Source organism: Macaca fascicularis, chromosome 5 (genome assembly GCF_037993035.2).
Source record: "Macaca fascicularis isolate 582-1 chromosome 5, T2T-MFA8v1.1".
Taxonomy (NCBI): Eukaryota; Metazoa; Chordata; class Mammalia; order Primates; family Cercopithecidae; genus Macaca; species Macaca fascicularis.
This window is the reverse complement of record NC_088379.1, coordinates 42,285,184-42,299,891: the sequence shown is the minus strand read 5'-3', so window position 1 is coordinate 42,299,891 and position 14,708 is coordinate 42,285,184. Positions and strand designations below refer to the sequence as shown.

The following is a 14,708-nucleotide window of genomic DNA, read 5'->3' as shown; positions in this document are numbered from 1 at the left end:
AAGATGACTACCTTGTTTTGCCTTCTTCCTGCCTAATCTGCTTCCTTCACTCTCTTTCTTCTGAGATCCTCCCTTAATAAATCACATTTTACAAGAATCCAATTTCAGGTTCTGCTTCTAAGGAACTCAATTTAACACAAAGGAGATCTCTCGAGTATGGAAATAGGGAAAATAATAAAAAGAATTTCAGGTGGCGGATCAAAATGAAAGCCAAAATATTTGGAGACAAATGTTTTTTCATTGTCCTTTAAATTATTTTGGTTTGTTGTCAGTTTATCTCATGTAAAATGCATTAATATTTACCTTGTAAATTTGCCATGAGGATTAAAGAAACAGTATTATAAGAGAGGCACCTGAGATAATTTCCATCACATGTAGGCATTCAATGAAGGGTTGCTTGTATTGTTAATACTACTAGTATCCTTTTAAATAGTTCAAAAATAAAAATAAGCTTGCTGGTGACCAGTAAAATCAGGAAAGCTGGAGTTGCATGGCTGAAAGGCTTGCTGAGAGCGGGTCTGCCCTGCTCTGCATGCAGTGAGCTTTTCTAACATTATTCTCCTCAGATGTGAAATGAGTTCCAGCTCACTAACTGTGGAGCCCCTGAGGTGACTGGCATCCCAGGCGAAGAGTAAAGGAAAGAGCTGTGGGAATGACTGCTGTGGCTCTGTAGTCGTTGTGTTTTATACATTTTTTTGCTTTTGATGTAATGGAGCAAGCAGGAGAGAAAAATAAAGCCAAATGCATTGTGTTGGGAAGTTTCTTTCTGTTTTAGATTGCCCAGCTTGGGGAAAATATGGTGCAGATCTTTTAAAAATTGCACAGCATCCTACTATACAGAGAATAAATGACTACTATAGATAACAACAGGTAAAATAGATAAGTAATATACTAACACTTTTACTGCTGTTAATGAAAAACTGTTCACCAGCCCTATTGTCTTTTGAAGTTTCCAAAGTTGTTGTGTTAGAACAATTAAACCCAACAGGTGAACAGCTGTGGACTTGAGAAAATATGGATTTAAAAAAATAGAAAGATTAAAATCCTCGAGGACAGGGAGAGAAAATGTACACAGTTTATGAAATAAGATTACTATAAAATGCTTTTGTCATTCAAGAAGCATGACCCAATGTGAGCCAAATTACATACAACAAAAATTAACATCATAGCAAAGTTCCTGGATAATTTTGTGGCAGGCACTCTTGCTTGTTTGTTCACTAGCTATTTCCAACCCCATCCTCCCATGCTATCTTCTACCAAACAAGCAATGCCAGATACATTCCTGCCCTCTTACGATGACAAGGAATGGTCACATGAAACGTAAGACACTAAATATAAGAGAATGCATCAGTAATTTTCTGGAATTTTCTTTCCCTTTCTGATAAAAGAGTCATGCCTATAAGGAATGCTTTCTTTTGCCACACTCCCTTTCAGTTTTGACATTGGTCTGGCTGTAAGCTACGGCATCCATTTTGAATCCTTGAGAGGACATCAACCAACAAGCCAAGAATGGCCAAGCAGAACAACAGGAAACGTCCAGGTCCTTTATCATATATAAAGCCATGAAAAGACCTCAGTAACAGCCTCTTTTGAATGTCCTAAATGATGGAATACATGTCTGCACATTTTCAGCCATGTCTAGCAGTCCACCGTGTGGCTCATAGCAGAAGATATTCCATAGAGATACAAATTATTCCTTGCATTGGCGTGAAAGGTATTAAAAATCAATCCAGGCTATTACTAAAGAAGAGATTGATTCTGTTTTTACACAGAAGGCGAAAGCAAGGCTTTCAGGATGACAGGTGTTACCAAGGAATACTCAGACACAAGGCATGTGGGTGGTTGGCTGAGTTCACAGGTATAGAGCCAACTGCAGCAGAGCCAGGCTGGCAAATATTTGGCCAAGTAGACACGGTAGTTAGTATTAGGGGATCCAAGGCAAAGACCTAGGTAGGGGCCAAAGCCAAGACAGGATCTCCAAGAGAGGAACTGGCCTCAAGACAACAGGTTTGTGTGGCAGGGGTGGAGCCAAGTTTGGAGGCGGCAGCTGAGATTTTTCAAAGTGAAGTGATTTCTGCCAAAAAATCTTGTGGTACCAAGGTGCCTTTTACAGAGTGGCCCAGGACTTCCCACGCAGCCTTATTTTAAAAAATGTTACCTGAGAGGAACAGAATATCTATAAAATTTATAGAATTGGGTCAGATATCCCATCTCTGTTACCTAATAAGCTTTTGAGTTCTTGCCATATGTTACAGTAACTATGTGTTTGTGTATCTCATAAGCAAGAATTAGATTCTCTGAGGACAGAAATCATGCTTTATTCATCTTTGCACTCTCATTGACTAGCAGAATACTTAGTAGTACTTGATTCACAATTTGTTTGAGGAAGGACAATAAAAATAACAGTATTTATTGAGTACTTATAAGGTACCAGGCATCGAGAAACATGTTTTATACACAATAACTCATTTATTTCATAGAAATAGTCACAACCGTTATCCCCATTTGACCAATGAAGAAACTAGGATTTATAGAAGTTAAGTACATTTTGCCACATTACACAACTAGGAAAAGTTAGACTGCATCTGAAACCAGGTCATCTCCCTCCAGAGAATAGTGCTCTTCTGTATAAATGGAAGGAAAGCGAGCACAGTAATTATTTAAGACACTACTGGGGAACAAGGTATTTTTCTCTTCTTTCTCTCACAAAGAAAAGGTGGGCTTTGATTTCTAGAACTTAATTCTTCTCTTGCTCCTAAGAATAATTGTTAGAATAATGTTTTCAAGAGTCTAGACATAAAGGCAATGAAGGTAAGTAGTCCCAAGAGCTGGAAAGAGCAAAAGTTGGGCATCTTATGTGAAGGGTTTTGGGTGCTGCCTGCAGCATCAGTGTAGCACGTGGACTGAAGGAGCAGCAATGTAGATGGACACCAGGATCCATGGACCAAAATCATCTCTAGACATTCTGGCCCCTTGTGGACCCATGTATCTTGCTGATCACAATGTATGGGGAAAGAATCCTGAGTGATGACTAATACAGAACTCTCTGTCCACTCCTACATGGAGCATCCAAGAGCCACTTTTAATCTGCTTTAGAAACATCAAGGTGAATGATGTTCCCTGAAGTAGTTGGTTGCATATCACATTTAAGCCTCCAGCAGAAAGGAGGGAAGGAGAGAGGAAAAGACTCTTATGCAGGATGGGCAGGCAGCTACTTAATGTCCAACATAGGCTTTGGGTCTGCTTCAGTTTTCATAAGCTCTCAGCACCAACACCTTTTGGGAGGGGCGTGTACAATTTCATCTCCAGAAATTTTTCATGGAAATATAAAAAATATTCCCTGAAAAAAATCAGCTTGTAACTGAGTAGCTGAAGCAGGAAACATTGGCCTTGGAAAATGCTGAAGCAAGCACAAATTTAGGGGAAAAAAAGAAAAACGGGAAGGGGCATTTATAAATGTATGAAAAGGGAAATTCCATAATTAGAGGAAGAGCCCTGAAAGTTGTGATTAAGAAAATCTACAAAGCTGTGGCCCAAATTTTTATTATTTGGTTTTCTGTGTAGTTAGAAAGAGGTGGCATCCTTGGTAAGGATTATTGGTTTATTTGTGTTATTTTGTAGTAGATTTTCTAATATTATTTTAAATAAAACATTGTATAACTGTATTATAAGGCCTGCTATTTAAAGCACCAGGCACTGAGAGAGGCAAATCTTCAGTCTTCGGGCTCCAGTTGTAGCCTCTGGGTTTCACATGAAGCCTCCTGAGTTCTAGAGGTCCAGAGCTGGATTATTGATTCAATTGATTCAATAATGTTTATGCTCTGACAACAAGCTACACGCTTCTCTGAGATCATAGTTATTTCCATCAGACCATAGGAATTAAGATGACCCCTTGGGTACAAATGACTCCTTTTCTGAGCAAAGTTTCTGGCACTACAGGAATAATGTCTTAGAGTCACTCTTTATTTTTCTTCAACTTTTATTTTAAGTTTAGGGGTACACGTACAGGATGTGCAGGTTTGCTACATAGGTAAATATGTGCCATGATGGTTTGCTGCACAGATCATCCCATCACCTAGGTGTTAAGCCCAGTACAAGATTCTGTTAAGCCACAGAATCTTGGGACATTGGAGGGCAACCTTTCTGCCAGATGCGCCACAAGCATTGTGCATTTGACAGATGTCAAAGGAAGGTACACATGAGAGGGCATGTGAACCTGGCTCCTCACCAAAGGTGAGAAGAGTTGCACTCACAAATAAGAACAGTTGCACTGTGGCATGGGTTAGTTCTGGGACCCTCATGAGCAGAGTTACCTAGTAGCTTCTCCCTGCTGACCCTGCTCTAAACCTTCCCCTCAATCTCTAGGCCCCGCACATGTTCCTGAAGTCACAGACCACCCAGCTCTTGTCCCCTTTTAAACTAAGATGACCCTCGTTAGTCTCCACCCATTTGGTACTCTAAGTTTCCCTATTCTCTTTCCACTGACCTATAATAACAATTCCCCAGAGCCTTCTCTTCTGACAAAATCTATCTCTAGCAAATCAACACCTTTGGGTTTCACTACTCTACCCTCTTTTGGACTAGTCAAGCTTACACAGGGTTTTCATATAAAAAGGATCTCAAATTTCATATAATTAATTACATAAAAAATACAAAAGAAGCAACTAATTCTTTCACAGCCTAACTGTGTTATTTAAGAATCAAAAAATAAGCAATACTCCTAGTATTTACTTTATTTGCTATGTAAAAGGGTCTATTACTTCACTCCTGATGCAATGTTCTAAGGCATAATTTATCAGCAATTAAATGAGATAATGAATTATTAGAAAAATAAAATTGAGCAAAGAGTTCTCAAATCTTAGTTGAGTAGATTTGTGCACATAAATAAAATGTCCTTAGCTGAAAATTTCTGCACAACATCTTATTCTGTTTATAATTTTGTAAATCCCTTCCAGGCGATAATTATTCAAGGACTGATACATTTATACACTGTGTCAGTTTATATAGACTATTAAATGTTTATATTACTTTTATACAAAATTTAAAACACTGGGTCTCAGAGAAAGTATCAGCATGGGCAATAGCTGCCAGCGCGAGCAAGCCACCAAAAGAATGTTTGCCTTGCTCAGCTGTTAAATTGCGTTTTTAAGTTTTAGAAACATCAGGTGCTAATTCCCTAATTATGTGGTAATCGTGGGCCACCCATAAGCGTTCATTAAGTAGTTTCAAGTCATATTGCAGAATCTGTGACTTTGCTCAGCAGGTTGTTCTAAAGCCAGAATTCAGACAGATTCTTAGGATTAAGCTCAGGCAATTACCAAAGTTCCACAAATTAAAATGTCATGATACAAGGATTCTGATGAACCAGGGAAAAAAATGTGATTTTTCCAACTTAGATATTAATTGAACTAACTTTAGAAGGAAAGTTTTGACATGATGAGTAGAACTTGGATAAGTCAGTGCTCATGGTCAGAGTCACTGTTATTCACTTCTAGAGACTTGTAGGATCATAATGAGTCATTATACAGACGAGCCTTCAGTTGTTGTCCTTGAGACAAAGCTCAACTAGAAAGAAAGCAAGAGCAAGCTAAAGAAAAAGATCCAAAATAAAATGCTGGTCAATAAGAGAAAGACTAAAAGGAGAAAAATATAAGCATTGGCCTAAAGAATGCATAGAGGCTGGTAGGCCAACAAGAAAGCAGAAAGAGAGAATTTTCTGGGGATGAAAACAAAATCTTTTGTATCTGAGTTCCTCCAGGAATTGCTTTACACAATCATTCACAACACACTGCTGGATAGTCCATGAAGGCAGGAATTGGGTGTTAGTCCTCACAGTATCTGACATATTTTTTGTTTCATGGTAGATATGCAACAAATAGTAATTAATGAATGATTGAAAATGATCAAAAGAAAGAATGGAATGAAGTAAGCCAACAACACTTCACCATGCAAACTCTAGTCCTGTCCAATATGGGAAATCTCCAAATCCAGAAGAGATGGAGAAGAGGGAAATAACCACTAAGAGGGTCCACTTAATTCATTAACTCAAGGAAAGAGCATTTATTGAAGTCCTACTCAGTATGTGTGCTAATACCACAAGCAAGAAGAGCCAAGGATGGTATGTGCAAGGTGATCACAGGACTCTAAGTTCTATCAGCTTAAAATTCTTTAATTGCACATAAATATTACTAGTTCCAACTCATCTTTGCTGCTTTTTCTTTCATGCTTTTTACATAAGTCACTTAATCTGTTAGTGTAGTTTCTCACATCATTTGGATTGTATCAAAAATCCTAGAGCTTCTTTACCTACTTAGTAACATCTAAAAAGATAATATTTCCATTAATACGTGATAGTCTTGACAGAACACTACATAAGAATTTCTCGGGATACATGACATTTTAAATCCTATAAATTAATGTTTCTGACACAGAGAAAAAGCTCAGATCATAATTGATAATTAATTGATTAATAGTAATATACCTCACAGGGTTGCTGTGAGGAATAAATATCAATACACATAAATAATGTCAACAGTGTCTAATATTCAATAGGAACTTAATGCTAATTATTTTTCCAGAGTGGTCCAAATAAACCACTGGGACTAACGAGTCATCAAGAATATCACCTTGTTTTTACTGAACTATTATTCTATTATCGGAGTTTGATTCAGTGAACCAGAGATGGATAATGAATACTGCTAGAAAGGTCTGTAAACACTACCCATCCTGAGATAGTGAACCACTGTAAGCACCAATATACTTGAGGTAAACAAGTCATCATCTTCCAGTGTCAATCCTTGCAGTCTCATGACACTTTAATCGAATGATGTTATAGAAATGATATAAACCTTTTTAAAATACAAGTCAAAGCTGAATTGCAGCTATTTAACTCTGCATAAAAAAACCTTTTCTAGATGAAAATCAAATGTTCGATAAATGATAAATTGTAAAACCTACTAACCAAATGTTGAAAATTCAAAAGGCCAGATTATATAATAATAGGATATGTTTAGTCTTATTACATAATATATTTAGTCTTCATGTTTGTTATCATGACATTTCAAAACTTAAAGTTGGGAGTTTTTGCATACAGTATAACACTTTTGAAAACTGTGAACGCCAAAACGGCAAAAGGCAGAGTTATTGCATTACTAGCTTTGGACCAGAGACTGGAGTTCTCTGACACTTAGTTATCTAAAAACAGACATAATAATAATTATTTTTTTTTTTTGCTCACTTTACAAATTTTGGGGTACAATTAATTAAAATAATATATGTGACATGCCTGTGTAAAATGCAAAATAACATTTTATTCCTCATTACTGGAAAATTTTGGAAAAATTATTTACTTTCTTTAAAGCTTAGCCATTGTTACTTCACGCTAAACAAATTACAAAATCACCGTATAGCTCATACCTCTCAGTACCCAGTTGACATCATTAGATTTGAGATATACTTTGTTCTCAGCAGCAAAATATTTCCAAAATCTCTCAGAGTGAGTCCTCAGGTTTTGCCACAAACATACTATTTTTATTTCATTTATCTTGAAATATTAGAATGCTTATAAATACAATCATACTAACCAGAAATATGCATGTACATGCATAGATGGGGGTTTTACGTTTAATTTGAGTTCTTAGAAAGGAAATGCCAAATTATAGTATGTGCTGTAATTATTTTCCTTCTTTGCACCTATTTATCTCTAAAACAGTAATTTTAAATTTGGAGAAGGAAAAGGAATTAAAATTCTGGAACTTACAGTAGAATATTCTAACATGTATACTCACACAGTTTGAGGATAAGGTCAAGAAAAAAATCGCTGTCTGTAATCTCATAAGAATAAATTAGCAAAAATAAGGAGCCTTAATTATGTGCATCATTGACCCACTCTAAGAGAATTTGGAAATATTTTGCTGCTAAGAGCAAAGTATATCTCAAATCTAATCATGTCAACTGTGTACTGAGAGGTATGAGCTATATGGTGATTTTGCAATTTGTTTAGCACTAAAAAACAATGGCTAATTTTTAAAGAAAGTAAACATTTTTAAAAATTTTCCAGTAATGAGGAATAAACTTATGTATCTAGATAGAGATATTCTAAGAGCAGAATTTCTTAGAGAGTATTAAAAAGAGAACAACTACATCAGAGTGTATTGGTAAGATTTCTGGACCTGTTCTCAAATGAACTGATAAATTTGAATATTCGTGGGCAACATGGCTGTCGGGATAACCTTTATTCATCTTTGGCTCAGAAAAATCTTTTTGGTAATCTAACATGATCAAAAGAATGAATAAGAAATCATTGTATATCTCATTCATTTTCTTTATTAAATATTGAAGAGAGAAGGAATGTTAATATTTTTATTTACCCTTAGGAACTGGATGAATTTCCCTTTTACACTCTAGGTCAATGATTCTCAAACTTCAGTGTATGTAAGAATAACCTAAAGAATTTCTAGTAAATGCCTATTTCCAAGCCACAATCATGCCTAGATTCTAGGTTTTCAGATTTCCGAATTGGCCTCTCTCGAGCTCTGTATTCTTGTTATCTCTGGGAGAGTTGGCAAATTCAGCCACCTGGAGCTGAAGCACCATAATCTAGAACAGCTAGAGACATTTTGCTTCACCATTAACCACCCTCTACAACGCCCACCTGAGCAGCCAGGTGGCCTTCTGCTTTTTGCCTCCTGGTTCATCACTACCTTCAACAACCTTGATTAATATTGCACTTCCTCAAATACCCAGAATTATATAAGGTAAACTAATTGACAAATAAAATGGAAATTCATTCTGATTTTTCTTTAACAGACAACTTTCTAAGTAAGTGCTGCTACGAAGTAAAAATATTTTAAGGCAAAATTGCAATGACTTTTTCTGTGCAGTTGAAATTTTTGCAGGACATATGCCAATGTTTTATGAGACAGGGATAAAAGAGTGGGAAACTAATACAGAAGAGGCAAGTGATTGACAGGGTCTTTGAAATATTTTATTTATATTTAGGGCTTTCTTTCACATTTAAGGTTAAGTGCTTTAAGGTTTTAAAACTTAAAACAAAAGAAAAGCCTCACCGTTTCTTCAATCACAGTTCCTTGATTCAATAAGATTGGCTGTGCATTGAAACCTTAATCAAATATCCAAGATACCGACTGCTCACTTTTTCCTCCCTGAGGGAGATGACTAAGTTACATCCAGTCAAGTTTACTGCTTACTTTGCAAGGGATATCGAAAATATATAGGGGGAAAAGTCATATCTGGTAGAGGGTATAGGAGTAACTGAATAATAATTTCTGCTTCTAGTCCCTGGGTCTTCTCTGTGGGATGCCTATGGGAATTACATACACTCTCATCCTAAGACATAAGACTAAGATGTAAATTACCCCAAATGACATAAATATCCCTTAAAAAATGTGGCAAGCATCCAAATCAGATCTCTACATATTGTTGAGTGGGGTGTATTGCACAACTTTAAGGAGTGTCATTCATGCAGACAATGGGCAATGGAGCTCCTTGGGCAATAATGCACTGGCAGCCCTGATCCAAGTGTAGTTGCTCCTTTAACTTATGTTTTGTCCTGGAGATACCAGAGGACATTCACACAATGAAGATGCTGCTGATGACAATGAAACTAAAGATAATGACCAAAATTTGTGAATACCTACAATAGGCTGATGACTTTGCCAACATTTTAAAGAAAGGACCAGATTGGTCGGCAGTTGGGAGGGACAGATCTGATTAAGTACCAAAGACCCTGAAGGACCTCTGCTAATAATCTTTATTGCTCTTTATTGCTCTAAAACAGAGAATACATGGAATGGGGCTAAATTATTAGAAAAAGGCAGTTGTATTGCTTTTCCTCAAAATGGGGCTATGGAACTATGCATAGAAAAATATACAAGTAAATATTGTAAACTAATCTAGTGTTAACATTTTGATTTTGGAATTTTTTCTACTTTTTTTGAGTTTAAAGCACTGTCAGCATAAACACATAGGGAGAAGAAAGTTTTTCTCTTTTAGGTTTTAAAGACTTAAGATATTTACTCATAAACAATAAATTGGGGGGGAGATTTGAATAAACAGATGCAAATCAAAGTACTAAAATTTTAGTTTTGTAAACAACCCTCCAAATCATCAGGCAATTCAAATAATGACAAACTAATCATAATGAACGCAAACATTTTAAAACTTAATTGTTGCAAAAAATCTTGGTCTACTCCTTAGAAATAAAAATTTCTGCATTTGGTGAAACTCAGTGGCCACTAAGATTATCATAACCTAATAATCACATCTCTAGAAACTGATACTAGATTGTTTCCAACCTAGTAGAACATAATCATCAGTTTCTGATTTTCAGTCTCCAACCTCACCCCAATATGTAAAATTCTTTACCAGTAAGTGCCATATATTAAAAGAACCTTTGCTCTCCACTGCTTTTATCCTTTTACTAAAACTAATTTTTTAAATCCTCCCGATGTGATATTTTCAAATACTTTCTTTGAAATAAAAAATATTTAAGTACTTTCACTGAAATCCTCTCTTCACCACTCAGACATTCTTATATAATATAGAGACATTGAATCATCATGAGATCATTTTATTTAAAAATTGAGAATAATATAAAAAGGAATTACAATGAAAAACATTGACTACCTTAATGATAGCAATCATGAATTCCATTCCTGACATGACATCTGTTTTTAACATAAGACAAATCACTTTACCAATGCTTTCAAAAACTTGTTAACATTAGATCATTGTCAAAAGCCCCAATACCTGAATAATATATTTCTATATTACTCTGCAGAATCTATCACATTTAAAGGCTAATTATTAACTATAAAATCTGAATCTCAGTTGGTACATTTATAGAGGAGCAATTTTTCCAAGCATCATCCTAGAATTTTTATGGGCAACTTAATAGAGAAATTGATATTGGATGAAGCCTGCAACCTCCTCAGGAATGCGAGGAAGTTTATTGCTGCACAACATTCCAGTTGAGCCCAACCTCATTGAATGCATGCACTCAACCTTTTCTGGTGTTAATATCTACACGAGTAACGATAAATGCTACACTGGTATTTCAAGGATAATAAACCAGAAGTTAACTTTTAATCTTTGCTCAAATGCTTTGAACAGCATCGTTTTTCTTTTTCCTTAGCAAAGAAGTAGACATATTATTTTAGTCATCACACACTGGAAGAAAAGACCACGTACGTGTTAGAAATTTGGCCTTGAGAAGTTAATCTATTTCCCCAAGCATAATGATCCTATTTTTAATTGACAGCTGTTAGCACAGTATCTTAGGTGGAAGAGTGTCTCTTGAAGTATGTAGGAGTTGCAAATAAGAGAGGATTGCTTTAGCTGGAGAAATGAGAGGTGTTTAGATGGTGAGTTAGGAACAAAGAGCAGGAGAAGGAAACAGCAATGACTTACCTGTAATACTTTCGTCAAATTGTTAAATAGAGCCTGGCCAGCACTCACTTTGTATTTGACGCCTCTGACTGTGCCATTTTTGCTTAAAATGTTGACTCTTCTTGTACCAAAACCCTTCTCACTGGCAGCCCTTGCTAACACAAGCAAGCTATCCTGGTCATTCTCATTCTCATCACCTTCTGATTCTATGTGCCCATTCTGCTGTCCATCAGAATCACTTAATCCATCTATCCCACAGATACTGGCACATTCAGAATCCAGAGAGCCTGATGGTTGCCCATCTTCATACACTTCCTTCAGAACTCGCCCACTGTGAGAGGACGCGATCCGAAACCGGACTTTCCGTGGTCTGTCACTTTCTGGCTTCATCTCCCTTTTCAGCATGGTCACCTCCACCCACATGAACAGTTTATAGCATTCTGGATCCGTTGTTATTGGACTAGTCCACTTGCAAGATGGCAATATCAGAGCCAATTCTAGTGATGGCAGCACTCCTGTGAAACTAACATAGAAGGAAAGAAGATTCCCAAGGACTTACAGTGCGTCTCTGCTATTAATAATGTATGTGTGTGTGTGCGCTATGGTTACCTTTAAACTAAAACCTGCAAAATGATCCCAGCCTTTAAATATTAAATAGCCATGGTGGACTCTTTAACAGGACAAGTGCAAGAAAGTGACATGCAGTGAATCCGAAAATATGTATGGGGCAAGAAAATGAAAGGCTTGAACTTTGAAGCCAATGGTGGGCATTGAAAAGGACCTGAGCAGTGGACATGTCTCTAATATTCATTGTCCAAACCAGAGGTCAGAGGTAAAATGTGGAACCAAGTTTGTAGGATAAGAGAAGTCACGGTTTTCTCACAGCACTTATTTCTTCTTTCACTCACACTGCACCATCTTTCAAAAGGGAAGTGAACATGCTACATGCCTGCACAGAGCTATCTATATTACTTCTTATTAAATCATCAATTAGATTTCATCTACATTGCATAAGATGAATATCCAACTTACATCTATCTTCATGTTCAAGTAGTTTTACATCTATCTTCATGTTCAAACTTGGTAATAAAAGTGCTATTTTTTAGCTTTTTTGAAAAGACAGAACTTTTGCTTTGTTGCTTTCCCCCTTCTGCTAGTAGAAAACCTTGTTCTCTTTGACAGAGGAAAGGTTTGAGAAAGAAAACATATGCAACAGTGAGGGAAGAATGGAAAAACCCTCCAGGCTAGCCAGATCAGCCAAAGCAATCCAGGTAATCAGCATTGATAAATATTATATCCAAATCACCCATGCATAGAGAAAGGTGCTCCTCATGCTGTGCTCAGCGTATTTTCTATCACTTTGGCAAGCATCTAAGGAACCTGTTACGATATAAGATCATATTGATATGTACACTATAGTGAGTGCCCCAAGCTGTCTGCACCTCCTGAGGGAGGATAAGCAGCTGACCTGCACAAAGTACTACACGTTTTTAATTTTTATAGTTTTAGTTTCATTATGAACTTAATTTACATTTATTTTAGAAAATTCAGAAAAATAATAGCATGAAGTTGAAAACAAAATCATGAAAAATCTCACTAGAGATGCTAATAATTTTGTGTATTTTCTTCCAGTATATACAGCAGAGATGCTCCATGGCTCACAAAAACAGATTGTCCAGACTCTTGCATTTAAGCGAAAAGCGAACAAGTGCCTAGCTTTTGACAATGATTGTGAGCAAAAGTGATGCATCATTTATGCACCAAGGCAGTTGAGACAGAGCCTGCCCTGTCTATGCTATTTTTCTTCCTGCCTCAACTGCTAGCTGCATGACCCCAGAGCAATCTGGAAGCACTATACTGAGCTTGTCAGAGTTACAGAGAAATTAATAACCACGACCACCCTGCATTAGATGATGTCATGGGAAAAAATAAGCCTTTATTGTGTTAAGCAATGAAGATTGAAATTTAAGAGTTGTTTGTTAGAGCAGATATCGTTACTGAATCTGATTAATATGCTCTCATATATAAAAGCATATTTCATTTATTTAGTATCTTAGTTTTTTCCAGTCAACCTTATAACGTGAATCATTTCCCATACCACTATTTCTGAGAAACATAAATTTAATGTGTGTATTAAGAAATCTCCTGATGGCCATGTTGTATTTTACTTTATTCTTTCTGGATTGCTAGATGTTCATTATTTAAAATGTTTAGTAAAATAATGCTATAATTAATATTCTTGCTTAAAAATCAGTGTACATATATATGGTTGTTTAACATAAATTTATTTGGGTAAAATTGATGAGGTAAGAATTTTTACAAATTTAAGTTCTTGATAAAAATTGCGATTTGCTTTTAAGACAAATTGTATGACTTACACTTCTACTAGTATATGAATGCCTGTTTTACTGCACTGTTGCCAGTGCCAACACTGAATACAGGCATACCTCAAAGATATCGTGAGTTTAGTTCAAGACTGCTGCAATAAAGCAAATATTACAATAAACAGTCACATGAATTTTTTGTTTCCCATTGCATATAAAGTTATGTTTACACTATACTATAGTCTATTAAATGTGCAGTACTATTATGTCTTTATAGAATGCACATATTTTTATTTAAAAATATTTTACTGCTAGAAAATGCTAACTATCTCCTTAGCCTTCAGAAAGTCATAATCTTTTTGTTTATAAGGGGTCTTCTCTCAATGTTGATGGCTGCTGACAGATCAGGGTGGTAGTTGCTGAAGGTTGGAGTGGCTGTGGCAATTTCTTAAAATAAGACAACAATAATCTTTCACAAAAGATTTCTCTGCTGTATGCAACGCTGTTTGATAGCATTTGATCCACAGTAGATCTTCTTTCAAAATTGGAGTTGATCCTCTTAAACCCTGCTGCCACTTTATCTACTAAGATTTTGTAATATTCTAAATTCTTTGTTTCCATTTTAACAATGTTCACAGCATCTTCACCAGGAATAGATTTCATCTCAAGAAACCGTTTGCTTATCCATAGGAAGCAACTTCTTATCCATTCAAGTATTATCATGAGATGGCAGCAATTCAGTCTCATCTTCAGGCTTCACTTGTAATTCTGTTTCTCTTGTATTTCCACCACATGGAAGTCACTTCCTCCACTGAAGTCTTGAACCCCTTGAGTTATCCAGAAGGGTTTAAATCAACTTCCAAACTCCTGTTAATGGTGATATTTGGTCCTCCTTCAATAAATCACAAATGTTCATAATGGCATCCAGAATAGCAAATCCTTTCCAAAAGGTTTTTAATTTACTTTGTGCAAAGC

General features: G+C 36.1%; 1 protein-coding gene across 1 annotated transcript in view; it reads right to left on the bottom strand.

Annotated features, from left to right (window-relative positions):
- The window catches only part of GRXCR1 (glutaredoxin and cysteine rich domain containing 1), a 138,401-nt gene extending 126,018 nt beyond the window's left edge, over window positions 1–12,383 (bottom strand). The window contains exon 1 of the mRNA XM_005554789.4: window positions 11,431–12,383. Coding sequence (XP_005554846.4) covers window positions 11,431–11,832 — 402 coding nt within the window. The 5' untranslated portion in view covers window positions 11,833–12,383. The remainder of the gene's footprint in view (window positions 1–11,430) is intronic.
- Between the last annotated feature and the right edge of the window lie 2,325 nt (window positions 12,384–14,708).